The sequence below is a fragment of the Carya illinoinensis genome, chromosome 8 (assembly GCF_018687715.1).
Source record: "Carya illinoinensis cultivar Pawnee chromosome 8, C.illinoinensisPawnee_v1, whole genome shotgun sequence".
NCBI classification, from domain to species: domain Eukaryota; kingdom Viridiplantae; phylum Streptophyta; class Magnoliopsida; order Fagales; family Juglandaceae; genus Carya; species Carya illinoinensis.
This window is the reverse complement of record NC_056759.1, coordinates 1,308,666-1,323,395: the sequence shown is the minus strand read 5'-3', so window position 1 is coordinate 1,323,395 and position 14,730 is coordinate 1,308,666. Positions and strand designations below refer to the sequence as shown.

Sequence of the window (14,730 nt, the reverse complement as noted above, 5' to 3'; positions counted from 1 at the left end):
AATTTACATATAAAATATAATTTTAAATTATTTTGTACTAAGCTACTACAGTTTTTTACGTTATATATTTCAGAAAGATTTGTTATTAAGATCTGTACGTAGGTTGAATTGTTTATCCTAAAAGGAAAAGTGGAAGGATGTATACAGGATTAGGCATATTGGGTTGGGTCATGGTACTCATGCATGCATGGAGGCATTTCCCAATGAGCTAGAGAATCCGAATCAGTTCGGCGACCCTTCTTCCTTTTTTGCTTTTTCACAGTTTGCTACAGACTTCTTTACCATTTCCCCAGAATAATGGTGGGTACGTGAGATCTTGTAGTTTTTAAACTTTCAATTCTTTTTTTTGTTCTCTCTCTTTCACTCACTGCATGTCTGTATTGATCCTCTCTTCCTTCTCTTGAGAGAGGTGGCAAAAGAAAATGACAGCGAAAAAGCCATAGCAAGTAAGCGATCGAAGAAGAAGAAGAGGAAAAAGGAAAAAAAACAAAAACAAAAAAGATGGTCAAAATTTGAAACCTCGAAGAATTCTCTTCCTGCATCATGATCAACTTCGACTGTCTTTATCGAAACTCTGCCATTTTCCTATCCTTGATTTTGAACCATATATCTCATCATTCGATTATATATACCCCTTCTCCATCAAAATTTGGTCATAAAAAGAGAATTCTTTCTCTTTCACCAAATTAATCATGTAAAAGTAAAAAATTGATTCTGAAAACCTCATTGAACTCATGGCCACATGACATGAATGCAACTTTTGCTTTAGCTTCGAGTACTGCCTCTAGACAGTCGATTCTGACACGCACGAGTGACCTGGCACTAGTTACCAAGTGGTGCTGGTTGTTTCCAGGATCAGAGAAGAATTATTACTGTGTATCACTGATTTATTTCATTATATTTACCAAACGGGTTCTGGCATTAGCAGGAGTACTGAAGAGGCCATTAATATTTATATTCATGGATGCCAAAATGATAGTACTACATATATATATATATATATATATATAAATGTATGCTAGCTTCAGTCACTTGAAAATTATTAATTAGGGTTGTGATCTTTTTGACTTATTTGCAAAATTTGGGTTTCCATTAGTAAAATAAAAGGAATACTCAAAATGGAAAAGTACCCACCATTTTTCCTAGATATTGACTGTTTCCTCGTGGGCCCTCAAAGTATATGATCGGAAGGACACATGAACTCGCCTTGGTCATATATTTTGAGATAAGAATATATATAAGGAAATGGGTCCTTCATGATCTTCTCAAGGGTGTTTTGTTTTTCCCGTGTGAGGAATATTCATGTTGTCTGGTAAGAAATAGAGGATTTTGTTACTCCTTATCTAATCCTGACTCGACAAGAAAGCATGCACTCGGACCATATGGTGTTAATTTGGAGGACCATATAATATACTTTTTTTCCCCAACTTGACGGATGAGGGTCGTAAATGCAATAGTCAAAAGTGTTTTAAAGTGTTGATCAGGAAATAATAGATATAAAGGATGTTGGAGGCCGGGAGTACTATGTTGTGTTTTGAGGTTAATTAGAATGTCAGTTTAATAGGCTAATTTGCTTTATATGTAGAGGCAAGCTGAGACTGAGAGGTTAGCTTGACAAAGTTGAACACGATAAGCTAAATCGATCTTTCAAGGCCGGAAAAGAACACTTCACTCCCTCAAACTAACAGTACTATTTTTGTAATTTGAGCACCAAAAATATATCAATGTTTTCACTTAGCCTCCAAATTAATTTAAAAACATAAGCTGCAAATTACCCATTGGCCATTCGATCGTTAATATTAATTGACCATTAAGATGTACGGAAAATTTAAGTGACAATTTGGTACGGTGGTCATGTTGTACATTAAGAAGTGTTACTTTGATTTCCATTTCCGTAATTTAATTATAAGTAAGAAACATGTGTATGAACTTTTTCTTGAAGCATGATTACGAGGATGCCAGTACTCTTCGCACCATTGTGAAATATGGCTCTTAATATAACTTGGGGAAGAAACATGAATGTTTAAGAAACGTCTAAGGCTAATGCGGTTTGACATTGCCTAAACAAGGAACTGGTCTGCATTCAACATATATGCTCGAATATTGGAGAACATGCTGCAAACTGTCAGTTGTGGAACTCCATGATCTTAATTTGGGTAAGTAGTAGTACTACTTATTAATTATATGGAACTTCATTAATAATATTGTAAGATTTGAGGGCTAGCAGTACGTTCATGCAGTTTAAAATTAAGGCCGCCAGCTCCAAAAACCCTAAAAGAGGCTGTACTCAGATCGAGCTAGCTAGCTTTGATTAAAAAATTTTAGTATTATTAATATTATTACTTCTTTTGCTTTAATTTGGTTTTGGAATCCCAATTTCGAATTTTCTTTTATCTCTTTTCCTAAGTTTAGTGTTTTGTGATTCCATTGTTCAAGGAAGCAAAGTGACTTGAATATGAAAAAGAACAACCTAACCCTCCACTGGCTACCTCAATCTTCACGGTTCCCGATGTCCTAAGGAAGTATATAAAGCCACTCCAACCCTCACACCACAATCACAAATTCCAGTTCAGACAGTAGTAGTCAGTAGTAGTGCTGATCTAATATATATCTGTCTAGGCGCTTCTGAATTAGGTAGGTGAGTACGGCTTAGATTACCATGATGCATGCATATATATACGTGTTTCTGATAATACTACATCCTTGCTAGCCAGGCTGCTGATTATTTTCGACTCTCGTAGGCTGATTGTCTGACGTTCGTGGGTTCGTTTCAAGCTCATGAATGTTAATTTATAGCTTCTTCTTTTTTTTTCCTTTTTTACTGTGCCGGCCTTGAGTTCCTAGCTAGATTTAATTATTAATAGTGCATATCACTGTTCACGAGTTACTATCCACGAATAACAGCTAGACTTCAATAATACAGTGTAATTGCTTGCTAGTTTGGCTCAAATCATAGAAGTAATTGGCTAGTCATGTATAATCTAGCAGCTTTCTGTATCATGATGTAATATTAATGGACTAATGATGTTTTATCTCTTCGAATTAAAGGGGAAAATGAGCAGGCCAGGAGATTGGAATTGTAGATCATGCAACCATCTCAACTTTCAAAGGAGGGACTCGTGCCAACGATGTGGAGAGCCAAGAGCAGCGGAGAGAGGTGACTATGGAAGCTTTGGTGGCTCATCATCATTTAGGTTCAATAATAATACTACAGGCCCAGATGTCCGCCCTGGTGATTGGTATTGCACCATTGGGAACTGTGGGACCCATAACTTTGCTAGCCGATCAAGCTGCTTCAAGTGCGGTGCCTCCAAGGATGAATCTTCTGGTGGGGGATATTATGATGACAAACTAAGAACGAGAGGTTTTGGGGGGTTTGGCAGTGGCAGCAGTACTGGCAGCTCCAGCCGCTCTGGCTGGAAATCTGGTGATTGGATATGCTCTAGGTGAGTTCAATTAATCGGCATAATATTCCATGCATATATCATATATGCATCATCAGTCACATTAATCACATACACAGTTCACATGGCTGCATGCGTACATGTGTCTTTGGGTGAATCTAAAGTAGTTTATAAAGTTGAGTGAATATTTCAAATATATATAGGATGGGGTGCAACGAGCACAATTTCGCGAGCAGGATGGAGTGTTTCCGATGCAATGCGCCGAGGGACTCGAGCGCCGGCAGGTCTCCATATTCATCCTAGACGATGTCCCTCCCTTTCTGGGTAAGATTAATCGATTTGGCTTCTTTCATATATATCGATCCACCCAGATTTTAAACATTAATTAATGCATGGCAGCTTCTTAATTCCCTATATACTAATTTTCATTACTTTCATTTATTAATTTACAGTCATGCTGACGTTGTTGGAGGAGATATCGCGGATCATGGTCGTCCCTATGTACGATCGATAGAGATATCGGAAGTTACTCATTTTGGCCTACGTACCTGATCTATTATTTTTTGTTTTGTGTACTTTTTTCTTTTTTTTTTTCATATTTATGATCATCTCCTTGATCTAGTTACCAGTACTGGGTAGCTAGGTACGTAGCTCTTGAAGAATCAGGTAGCTAGCTAGGGTTAATGCAGAGCTACATGATGATCATTCAGCGTTCTGTCATCAACTTTAATTATTTTCTTATTTTAATTAATTTAGAATATTATAAAAAGTACTATGTAGTTCTGGTGTACGTACGTACGTTTCATATATTAATTAATCCATGTGTCCGTTCTTGTGTTTCAAAGCTTGCCTCAATCCTCCATATAGCTAGCTAATTATGTAGAGAATTAATATATATATATTAATTTCCAGATCAGCCTGATCTCTTCCTTTTTACGTACCCATGGGGCTGTTCCATGGAATTAATATGGAATATTTGAATTTTAATGGGGAAAAAAAGCAATAATGCTCACATGATGATATATAAAGAAATAAATTGAAGGACTGTTCGTGGACCACATCAGAATCCTTTGGTAATATACAACGCCGGATTATTAGACGAGAATCAGATCATGCATGCATATATACAATCAAATAATAAAAATTTAAATAACAAAAATCACGTGCCAGGTTTATTAATGCTATTCAAACTCCATCATGATCTTCATTTTCCCTTTAATTTCTTCGATCGATCGCTCTTCATCTAAAAATATGAGTCATCATGTACGTATCATGTGCACTTCAAGTAGCTAGTTTTCAAGGTATATTTCTATATTATATATATAAATGTGTACGTATATACACATTTTAGTACCATATATTAAAAAAATATATTCATGGCCGGCATGATTTTTTTATATATATCATGGTTCTGATCTATCTCATGATTATGTTGTTCTTAAATATTATATATAAAGCCAACATATATAGTATATATATATATATATATGCAACTAAAATGGGATGTATAATTGCTAGAAAAAAGGGATATATAATTAATTATTTCGATCATGGTGATCATAGTACGTACGTACCTCGGCTTCGTATTCTAATCCACAGTACTACTACGTACGTACGTACATGCATGCCAACTCCGTTAATGTTGTTTCGATGTTGCCAGCTATGATATGATTTGAGGATTGATGGAAGCAGATCATTTTGTATATGTTGTACGTTTGTCCTCACTGCAATAAAGTTGTACGTCTATTAATTCAAGATTCTTATATATATGTACTTGAGGCATTCATGGACGTACGTACTCGTGAGGTAAAGAGAAAATTATAATATATATATATATAAATTTTATAGATAGTTATTTTTATATACTCCTTATATATTTTATTAATGTGATTGGAAGCGTCATTTTTTTAATATAAAATAATTATTTTGATCAATTATATTAATAAAATGCATAAATAATACGTAAAAATAATTTTATATAATAAAACTTTATATATATATATATATATAAACACACTCGTTAAAGTAATATTCTAGCTATCTCATTAGAGCGAACATAAATTATAAGAAAGAGAGGATGGTGAACTGTCACAAACTCTCATTAAATATCATCACCTTCATTGAGGAATCTATTCTACCTAGTGCATGGTTTGTTTAACTTTGACCGATGATTTGAATGAACTTTCAACGTCTAAGAAGATATTGTTGAACATATTTAAAATTAAAGTCATGTGATGCACATTGGATTCCATTTCAAAGCTATGCCTTTTAATGTGCTGATCCCTCATTGACATTCAAGTACTACTACTCATGGGTATCTATATGTTTAAGTAATGCATGCGAATTTAATTGGTCAAAAAGTAACCACACATCCATGAGTTGTCTGCTACTACACTCCATTATTTAGCTTTCAGCAAAGAATCTTTGTTCCACTTTAAGCTTATAACCTTATGTTACTACTATACTTCATTTAATGCAGCTTGCTTTGTTGGTGTTAGTGAAGGTCGCATGCATGCAAGTACCCCTCTTCTTCAATCATCACTTGCATGGTTGAGGTTTTTAACTGTGCCATTTTCATGCCCCTTTTTCTATGTTATAGTTTTCATTCATGATCTCTTAGAGCTTCCACATTTTCTTTAACAAATACTCGCTATAATATTAAAACTGCTCAGTTATGGTTAGTTATTTTTTATGAAAATGATTATTTTTTATTAAAATTGGTTTATTTTTATTTCAAATTATCATTTTTATCGCATATAATTCGTCATAAGTGGTCATTTTTCTTATAATGACTTTGTATATACTTGCAAACTAATTTAAAAAAAAAAAACAATTGAATTTACAGGATTATAAAATTTTTTTAGAGTTTACAAATATAAAAATAAAATATGATTATTGGTTGTATATTTTTTTAGTACATGATCTCAATCTAACAGAGACAAGACGTGTGACAGAGTCTTGATGATTAAAGAGCAAAATGAGCATCTTTAATGATGATTTAGATTTCAGTCGGGCCCCGAAAGATAACAAAAATAGACAATTCAATGGACCAAGTACGAGAGTTGAAAAATAATCAACATGACTGTGATAGTCAATGGTAGCAAAAACAAGGGCACCTTTTTATCCAACTCAAGGCACCAAAAAAAGGACTAAAAAGCTTGCTTTTTTTAAAGTTTTCCTTTTCACTTTTCTTTCTTTATAAAGTGGGGTATTTTTATTTTTATTTTTCACTTTCTAAGTTTTTCCCTATTCTTTCCGAGTCGAACCAAACACGCATCTTTAAAGCATCAAAGTAAACCTTTGTGCATGCACCAAGGGTTTGATGAAAGGTAGGCACAAGCTAGTAACGTGAAAAAAGGAGATTTTTTTTTTAATAATAAAAAAAAGGATAGATATAGCTTGAGAGATAGATGTTTTCACAAAGAATAATGCTACTATACTCTCCCTATTTTGTCTCTTCATTTTAACCACTTATGTATTTAAATTTTTTTTTACTTAATAATAAAGAAGTGACTATTAATATATTAGTATTTTTTAAAAATATTTAAAAATATTAAAAAAATATGAATAACAAAATTAAAAAAGGAGAATTTTGCCTGGGGGCACCCTAGCAGTCACTACGGGGCGGCACCCTAGCAGCACTATTTCATAGAAAGGTAGTACTACTATACCTCCTCAACTTTTTCATTTGGTGTGCCTCCTAGTGTAAATTGCACTTTTCTATTTTTTTTTTTTTTACTCTTTATTTCAACATTTTAATTTTTTTTTAAATATTAATACACTAATAGTCACTTTTTTAATTATTAAGAATTTTTTTAAAAAAAATTAAATACATAAACAGTTAAAATAAAGAGATAAAATAAAAGGAAATATTAACATTATTCTTTGCAGAAAGCCACTTGATAATAGATGCGGAAAGGCATTGGAATTTGGACTCAAATACAGAGTTGTGTTGGATCAGTGGGGTTTTGCAAAGGAGCGATATGGAACTTTGTCTATGGGCTTAATCCATGAAGTCCTCCTTGTGCTCCGTCTTAGTAACCAAATTTATTTGAATGGAACACTCGGGCTGTTGGGCTTTCCCTTTTTATTTTTATTTATTTTTGGTACGTGGCTTTACTTGTTAAGTAGTGCTGCTCCGTAAACATGCATGCCAGCCAAAATCGTTACCGACATCAATAAAATGCAAATGGCCACCTACATGACCATCTCTGTTTCTTCGAACTGCGAAAGGCTCGAGGGAAACCATCACTTCAATTAAAAGAAGCTAATGGAACCAGACAGCATTGGCAAGAATCACCCTTTCCCTGAAATTTCAATTCCTAAATCAGTGCCCTCTTTAAATGACTTGGATATGTCGGGGAAACAACTGAAATATTTTGAAACGCAACAAAATTTTCAGAATGATTTGGTGGAAATGAATCCAGTTTAAACTCATTAACATGAAAGTGTTCACAAGTAATCCGAAGTACAGCATTCGACGATTCATTTCAGCTTAGATTTTGAGGAGCTCTGAAGAGGCTTTGCCACGGGTCGGGCTGGAGCACTCCTAACAACCTTCTTCACATCATACTTTACAGACGAGAAAGCACAGATCACAGCAATCAACATTGTTGGGTAGACATAGACGGCTTGTGTTGGATCTGTATTTACTGGCTTTCCTAAAATCCCCTCCTTGACAAGGCCCCAAATTACTAGAAGTGTCCCAAACATGCTCATCCTCCCTGGTCTTAGAATACCCACAAGCGCTCCTGCCACGGAGAAGTAGCTTCCTGCAAGAACCTGGAACAAACCAAAAGATTGGCCGAGAAAATTGACAGCTTAAATCAAGAATCCTAAAGGAGTCATGGAGAAATGAAGTTGCAGTAATTCTGGAGCTTAAAATATATAAGACCTACTCAATATTACACATTCAGGCTATTGGAGATTTTTTTTTTTTTTTTTATCGGTAATCAAGGTATTTTATTCATAATAATAGGCAAAGCCCAAGCATACAGGGAGTATACATGAGAAATACCTAACTAGAGTTTACAACTGATAGTCAAAAGTCATGGACATTTAGTCCGTTACAAACAATAGCCCCCACCCCTGAGAACAATGTTTTAAAGAAAACAGGCTATTGGAGATTTTCAGTTGCTAGAGGAACCTCAACTACTTATTAAGCATTAAAATAACCAAACATCCAACGAGGAAGCTAATCATATGGGGAGAATATAGAGAAGTCGCCACTGAAGAAAATGAGAGGAGGTTGCTTCTGACAGAGAGGATTCATATAGTCTACTCCAATGAATCAGAAAAGGGCTAGTTTTTTTATGAGAAAATTTATTGTGATAAGCGGAAATGGGCTTGGTCAAGGTGTTGTGAACTGGAAAATTATTCAAGCTTCAGAAATTTATGTGAAAATATTTGGGGAAATTTAGAACCAGTCATACTAATTCAATCAGCCAAGATTTCCACCAAAGAATCAACATACATATGCTACAGACTCGATGTGTCTGTATGCTTGCAAATGCACGTGCTAGTGTCAAGCCAGCTTGGAAGTAGCAAAAGGAAAATAGGCTGCCTCGTTTATTTTATTCTCTATAATTGATAATTCTTTAAAATTATGTACTTATAAAAAAAAAAAAAAAATAATTCTTTAAAATTATGTGGAATAATACCAATGATATGCATAAACAGGGTGGATGTGTCGAATGAATTACACCAAAGGAAAATTAATTCATGATCAATTAAATGTCTAGAGTATGTGTCATAATTGATTGCTATTTTAGACTAAGCAGAGATTATTTATTGAGGGACCATTAATATCGCGTTAGGTGCCTCTGTTCCCCCCAAAAAAACTGTAAACTTCCTCAAAACAAACAACTATGCAGAAAACAATTGAAAAGGGCAATGATCAACTATTAAACAGAACCTCTAAGCGTTGGAGATCTGTTACTGCAGAAGCTTCCTTCACACTGGTTAAGTTATAGATGTCTAACAGATTATTCCAGCTTGGAACAGCAAAGTTCTTGACAAGGCCATTTGCAACAGCCCCAGGGTACAAAAGGGTCTTCATAACAGCAACAGGAAAGATCTCACTTGCAATCAATTGGGAGGATGTGACGTGCAATGGTGTTGTACACATTCCAGATCTACATGGGACCCTGTCAAAGTAAAAATATACAACTCAAATACAGCAACTAAGTACTACATGTTGTTGCATAATTAACTTATTTCAAATTGACCTTGGAATCATCTGAGGGAGGGAGCGAGGGGGGGGGGGGGGGGGGGGGGGGGGGGGGAGGACATAACCAAGGCAAACCAATGGATAGAAAACTCAATTAAAATAACATCCAGAAAATGCAAACAGAAGTTACGGGGAGATGTTAAATGGCAAACCAAATAGACAACTGAGACACGCAGCTGAAAGCAAGCTTAATGGGATGTAGTCAGTTGCAAAGTATGGGGAGTGGAATCCCAGAGTATAGAAGTGTATCAGAACAGCAGCCAGGTGCCAAAAGTAGCAAGATCTTGTTTTCTTAAACATAACATGCTGGAGGCAAATTGGTAGATTTTCTCACTCCGCCAATTGAAGTGTTTCTGAGATACCGTCCGTCCAGGGAAAATTTTGCATGATAAGAAAAAATGGCATCACAGGCAGTGTTGCGATGAATTGCGGTGTATTTCGAGAACTATTTATTCATATACCCAAACATATTTCAGACCATCAAGCCGCAATTTCGATAGATACATCTTCTACAAATAGAGATCAATACAGTTAGAAGTCTTAATTTGACAATTTATACACCTATACCAGAAAATCACAAGAAAAGGTTCGAGGAAGAGCCAGAGTGAAAAAACTAGTTGGGCAGCGAACTACTAAAGGGATCGGATCTAGGACAAATGAAAGAAAACGGAAGGTGCAGTCTGCAGAGTTTTTCCTTTCTCTCTGTCTCTCTAGGTCACGAGAATATGAAATATAAACGACAAGTAATAGTGGGAGAGCTAAAGAACTTGGTACCTGAAAAGAGGGATCTGAAGGATGATTAGGAAGAAGTAGATGCGAGCTGCTATTGTTGACAGATTGCTCGCCCATCCCTTTGATGACGACGATAATGAAGAAGAAGAAGTTGCCATTATTGCCGCGCACAGAGCGAAAGAGAGATTGACTGTAATGCCTCTTGATCCGCCCGAGCCAGCCTAATCTGAATTCTGAAGTCCCCAGATGCTTAATTTAATTGTAAATACTGCAACTTGTTCAAAAAAAATTGTAAACACTGCAACCGTATAAAACGTATGTAATCTAGTGCTGGGCCCGAAATTAATTTTCTTTGCCGGGCCCAAAATATGTTTTTATTTTGCAGATCAGGAAAACTTTTTAGTGGGGTAAAGTTTATGGTCTGGGCCTATCTGGGCTGTCCCTATATCTGGACCCTATTGTGCCAACGAATCGGACGATACCTATTATCATCAAACGGCGCCGTCTCAATCCAAGAGCTTCTATGAAAACTGTGCCGTTTTGTTTCCGGACAAATGAGGTTTTGAAAACCGCTTCGAGGCGAGTCTTTGAAGTGACAAGTCCCTTCCTCTTCCTTCGGTTCTTTCTATCTCCAAATCCAAGGACTGGAGAATTGAGAATAAGCTATAATGGCTTTTGCTTCGTCGGTTCACACTTCCATGGCGGTTCAGCGCTTATCATTCTCTCTCTTTGACCGCCTCCTCGTGGGCCAATCCCGGCCCAGCCATTTGTTTCTGCCACTTCACCCTCCCCACCGCTCCGTACTGGCTCTCTCGCGCCGTCGAAACCCCAGCTCTTCCAACTCTGCGTCTTCCTCTTCGAAGAGAAATAAGGTCTGATAGCTTGAGCTTGTTTGGTTCGAAAAAATGAAGATTCTTTATTTCTATTTATCTTTATTTGGCTTGGAAATTGGCTAGTGTCTACTTCTTACTAAAATGAAAAATCCTTTTAATTGTTGGTTTTATGATTCTGAATGTTCTGCTTCGTAAAGGATAATTCTAATTCTATGCCTTTCTATTTTATAGAAAGTCTTGCGTCGCAATGATGCTTTAGAAGACGACGTTGATATAGACGAGGATGCCTTTGACGCACTCTTTAGCCAACTGGAAGAGGATTTAAAGAATGATGGGCTATCCCTAGATGACGAGGATGATGAGATAAGTGAAGAAGACCTTGCCAGGTTTGAACAAGAATTAGCGGAGGTACTAGGAGATGATGATATAGAAATGGCGATTTCAGCTGCAGATGACACTGAAAGTGAGAATGATGCTGAAGAAGATGACGATGAAGAATACGAAAGGCCGGTGAAGCTTAAAAATTGGCAACTTCGAAGATTGGCTGCAGCTTTGAAAGCTGGCCGCCGAAAAACTAGCGTACGTATCTTTATATCCCCCGTGTTGTTATCTGGAATATATGGAAAATCTTAACCTTTTGGAAGTCGGGCCGGGTTTTTGATTTGCTATAATTCATAGATGTATGATTGATGCATATGCATTCCTGCTACCCATACCTGTCCGCTAGTATGCATTTTTCCGAATTCTGATCGAAGAGATGATTGGGTTATTCATTTGGGAATCGTGTTATCACAGGGGAACCTCGTCAAGTGACATGTTCCTGACTTTGGGCTTTGCGGCTTGCTATGCCTGACCATTTTAGCCAATTGCCACAATTTTGTATAATGAAAAAATTCAGTTTACTGCACTGTCAAATATACATTTTTTTTTTATAGGTAAAATATACATGCTATAAAAAAAACCGCATTGGAATTGTTTCTGCCAGATGGGCTGTCTGAATGAACCCATCTAGGCTAATTTTCTGAGTTTTTTGGAGATCCTTAGTTTTCTCCACATTATCTATGTTCATTTTCAATCATCTCATTAGCTGCAAATTAGTTTGTAGTTCGATAAAATGATTTTACATTTTGCTTGAAAGTAATATATTAATTTGAAGGTAATGATTAAATCTGTCTTCCTTTGTTTGTGTGTGTGTGTTTGTTTTGGGGGGGGGGGGGGGGGGGGGGGGGGGGTGGGTTGGGCAAGGCGGAACCCTATCTGACATGCACGTTCAGCATAATAAATGCTTCTTGCTCTGCCTGTGAAGCGTTTTTTCTATTGATATTAGATATCTATAGTATTTCTTTGCTTTGCTTTGCTAAACAAATTTTTTCTTATCATACCCAATTTCTTCCTTTTGCAGATAAAAACTCTTGCTGCAGAGCTTTGTCTTGATAGGGCTGTTGTTCTTGAATTGCTTCGTGACCCTCCTCCAAATCTTTTAATGATGAGTGCCGCTTTACCTGATAAACCGGCACCAATAGTATCAGTATCAGTGCCTGAAAGTAAGCCCGCACCCACAGAAATTCCTAGCGAAACAAGTGCGGATGCAGCAGAACCTAAGACCAAGGGGCAACTGCCTGTCCATGTCATGCAACAGACATGGAATGCTCAAAAGAGACTGAAAAAAGTGCAAGTTGAAACCCTTGAAAGAGTTTATAGGAGAACAAAACGCCCTACTGTAAGTAGTCTGTTTCTTTTTCAATATTGCAAACTTGCACTGTTGGGGGTGCTGGGGAATTTTGTCCTCATGACCAGTAAGTAACATATGCCAATTGTTAACTGAGCAAGGATGCAACTGATTTAATCTACTTTATTGGTTGATTTTAATGGAAAATGTCTTTCTGTTCATGTATATCAGCTTTTAAAACTTCTTATCAAACAAATATATCAGCTGTTAAAACTTTAAATAAAACCATTTTGATATGATGATTCTTTAAGGATTTTCTAGATGCCACTTAAAGCTTTGTCACTCATAGGAATGGGGTAGAAGTGAGATTGTAGGTTCAAGAAAAAAAAAACAGCAATAATAAAGAAAAAAAAAACAGTAATAATATCATCTCGTTCATTCTTTCATCATGGATGCTTTTAGGTCAGTTTTATTAGAACTAAGAAGGAAATCTAAGGTTAAAAAATCTATATACGTTTGGTCCAAATCACTGTACCTACACAGGATTTACTGGGAAATGCAAAACTCTCAAAATTAGAATTTATTCTGCATCAAGTCGGATTATCGACTTCTACTTTTAGGCCCCCCATAGTGCTTTCTGTTGGTATTGTCCAATGCTATGTTTTTGACATTTTGAAAGGTTGACCTGTGTAAGTTTCTAGTTGTTTTATTGATTAAAAAAAAAAGTTTCTAGTTTTTGTAATGCTGGTACTGATTGTGCTTCCTGTTATAACTGATTTCCTCCTAAGAGCATGCTTCTTGGGTATTTTCTCTAAAAACTCGAATTGTATGTTCTTACTCTGTACTTTGACAAACAATGCAGAACTCAATGATTAGTAGCATTGTGCATGTGACAAATCTACCCAAAAAAAGGGTTGTGAAATGGTTTGAAGACAAACGTGCTGAAGATGGAGTCCCTGACCATCGCATTCCATACCAACGGTCTGATCCTGAAACTGTGAAGTCCCTTTAAATGCGTGTGATGAGATTTTGTCTGTAATGATTTCTGATAAGAGTATATTATGCTTTTTACTTTTCTGGTGAGATAATTAGAAAATCTAACAGGAAATTACCATACATAGGTTATTCCATAAGGCTACTGTACCATGACACTACTTTTTTGGCACTCTTTCTGCTAGAGGTTCCGCTCAAACGTTTCCTCCACAAAACACCTTCTTTTCCTTGGCTTCCTTAGGACTTCATTGAAGAAACATGTCTTAGATTAAGGTTTTTCATCCCTTTTACGCAGGGTGGGTTAGGATTTTGCCACCTGTTTTGGATACCTGTCTTAATAGCTGATTTTGAAATACATTTTGTAAAAGCTTTGTAGAATACTCTACCGTCCTGGTTGAATCATTTAAGTCAGGCGATCGTAATTCCTTGTAAGAACATTTTGTGTCAAGTCAATTATATATGTGCAAATGCTAATCCAACCTATTTAATTAAGTCAAACCTTTCATTTATAATTTGTTAATTTCGTGTTGACTTCGTGTTAGGGTCGGAAGGTGTGACAAAAGTCTTCATTTGGTTATATGGATGAAATGAGATGGATGAGATGGAACGAGTTTAAAGTTGAATAAAATATTATTATAATATATATTTTTAATATTATTTTGTTTTAGACTTTAAAAAAGTTAAATTGTTTATTATATTTTATATACGAGTTTGAAAAAGTTATAATTACATGAGATGAGATGAGAAAGTTATAATAATTATATGAGATGATTATATCGGTTTGGATTATGTCAACTCAAGTTCACATCACATGAGGATGGATCTTGTTCTAATCTGTTTTGAATAAGAAAGAAGGGTATAAAATATAAC

The 14,730-nt window shown here is 35.9% G+C and overlaps 3 protein-coding genes across 6 annotated transcripts; 2 read left to right on the top strand and 1 right to left on the bottom strand.

Annotated features, from left to right (window-relative positions):
- The first annotated feature begins 2,511 nt into the window (after window positions 1–2,511).
- LOC122319257 (zinc finger Ran-binding domain-containing protein 2-like) lies at window positions 2,512–4,248 on the top strand. Of its 3 annotated transcripts, none has more exons than XM_043137244.1 (4): window positions 2,512–2,638; window positions 3,049–3,446; window positions 3,608–3,728; window positions 3,857–4,248. In XM_043137244.1, exons 2-3 carry the CDS (start codon window positions 3,055–3,057, stop codon window positions 3,705–3,707), a joined length of 492 nt encoding a protein of 163 aa, XP_042993178.1. In that variant the 5' UTR covers window positions 2,512–2,638; window positions 3,049–3,054; the 3' UTR covers window positions 3,708–3,728; window positions 3,857–4,248. The 3 variants fall into 3 exon arrangements, with proteins under 3 accessions (XP_042993178.1, XP_042993177.1, XP_042993179.1); XM_043137243.1 differs by having other exon boundaries at window positions 2,544–2,634; XM_043137245.1 differs by having other exon boundaries at window positions 2,622–2,763.
- Window positions 4,249–7,799: 3,551 nt separating this feature from the next.
- Window positions 7,800–10,641, bottom strand: LOC122318412. Its single transcript, XM_043135719.1, has 3 exons — window positions 10,408–10,641; window positions 9,319–9,550; window positions 7,800–8,186 (listed from the first exon to the last, which is right to left on the bottom strand). The coding sequence occupies exons 1-3, from the start codon at window positions 10,521–10,523 to the stop codon at window positions 7,890–7,892; spliced, it is 645 nt and encodes a 214-aa protein (XP_042991653.1). The 5' UTR covers window positions 10,524–10,641; the 3' UTR covers window positions 7,800–7,889.
- A 292-nt stretch (window positions 10,642–10,933) lies between these two features.
- Window positions 10,934–14,352, top strand: LOC122318410 (protein OVEREXPRESSOR OF CATIONIC PEROXIDASE 3). Of its 2 annotated transcripts, XM_043135718.1 has the most exons (5): window positions 10,934–11,237; window positions 11,430–11,777; window positions 12,601–12,918; window positions 13,730–13,848; window positions 13,989–14,352. In XM_043135718.1, the coding sequence occupies exons 1-5, from the start codon at window positions 11,034–11,036 to the stop codon at window positions 14,014–14,016; spliced, it is 1,017 nt and encodes a 338-aa protein (XP_042991652.1). In that variant the 5' UTR covers window positions 10,934–11,033; the 3' UTR covers window positions 14,017–14,352. The 2 variants fall into 2 exon arrangements, with proteins under 2 accessions (XP_042991652.1, XP_042991651.1); XM_043135717.1 differs by having other exon boundaries at window positions 10,935–11,237; window positions 13,730–14,352.
- Window positions 14,353–14,730: the final 378 nt, after the last annotated feature.

What these genes read in the sequence shown, in the direction of transcription:
- LOC122319257 (XM_043137244.1), top strand. Translation starts at nt 3,055, where the DNA reads ATGAGCAGGCCAGGAGATTGGAATTGTAGATCATGCAACCATCTCAAC. An exon ending in GGTGATTGGATATGCTCTAG is followed by an intron (nt 3,447 to 3,607) that starts GTGAGTTCAATT and finishes AAATATATATAG; the next exon opens with GATGGGGTGCAACGAGCACA.
- LOC122318412 (XM_043135719.1), bottom strand. Translation starts at nt 10,523, where the DNA reads ATGGCAACTTCTTCTTCTTCATTATCGTCGTCATCAAAGGGATGGGCG. An exon ending in CTTCAGATCCCTCTTTTCAG is followed by an intron (nt 9,551 to 10,407) that starts GTACCAAGTTCT and finishes TTACTTTGACAG; the next exon opens with GGTCCCATGTAGATCTGGAA. An exon ending in CAGATCTCCAACGCTTAGAG is followed by an intron (nt 8,187 to 9,318) that starts GTTCTGTTTAAT and finishes GGTTTGTTCCAG; the next exon opens with GTTCTTGCAGGAAGCTACTT.
- LOC122318410 (XM_043135717.1), top strand. Translation starts at nt 11,034, where the DNA reads ATGGCTTTTGCTTCGTCGGTTCACACTTCCATGGCGGTTCAGCGCTTA. An exon ending in CCTCTTCGAAGAGAAATAAG is followed by an intron (nt 11,238 to 11,429) that starts GTCTGATAGCTT and finishes TCTATTTTATAG; the next exon opens with AAAGTCTTGCGTCGCAATGA. An exon ending in GGAGAACAAAACGCCCTACT is followed by an intron (nt 12,919 to 13,729) that starts GTAAGTAGTCTG and finishes CAAACAATGCAG; the next exon opens with AACTCAATGATTAGTAGCAT.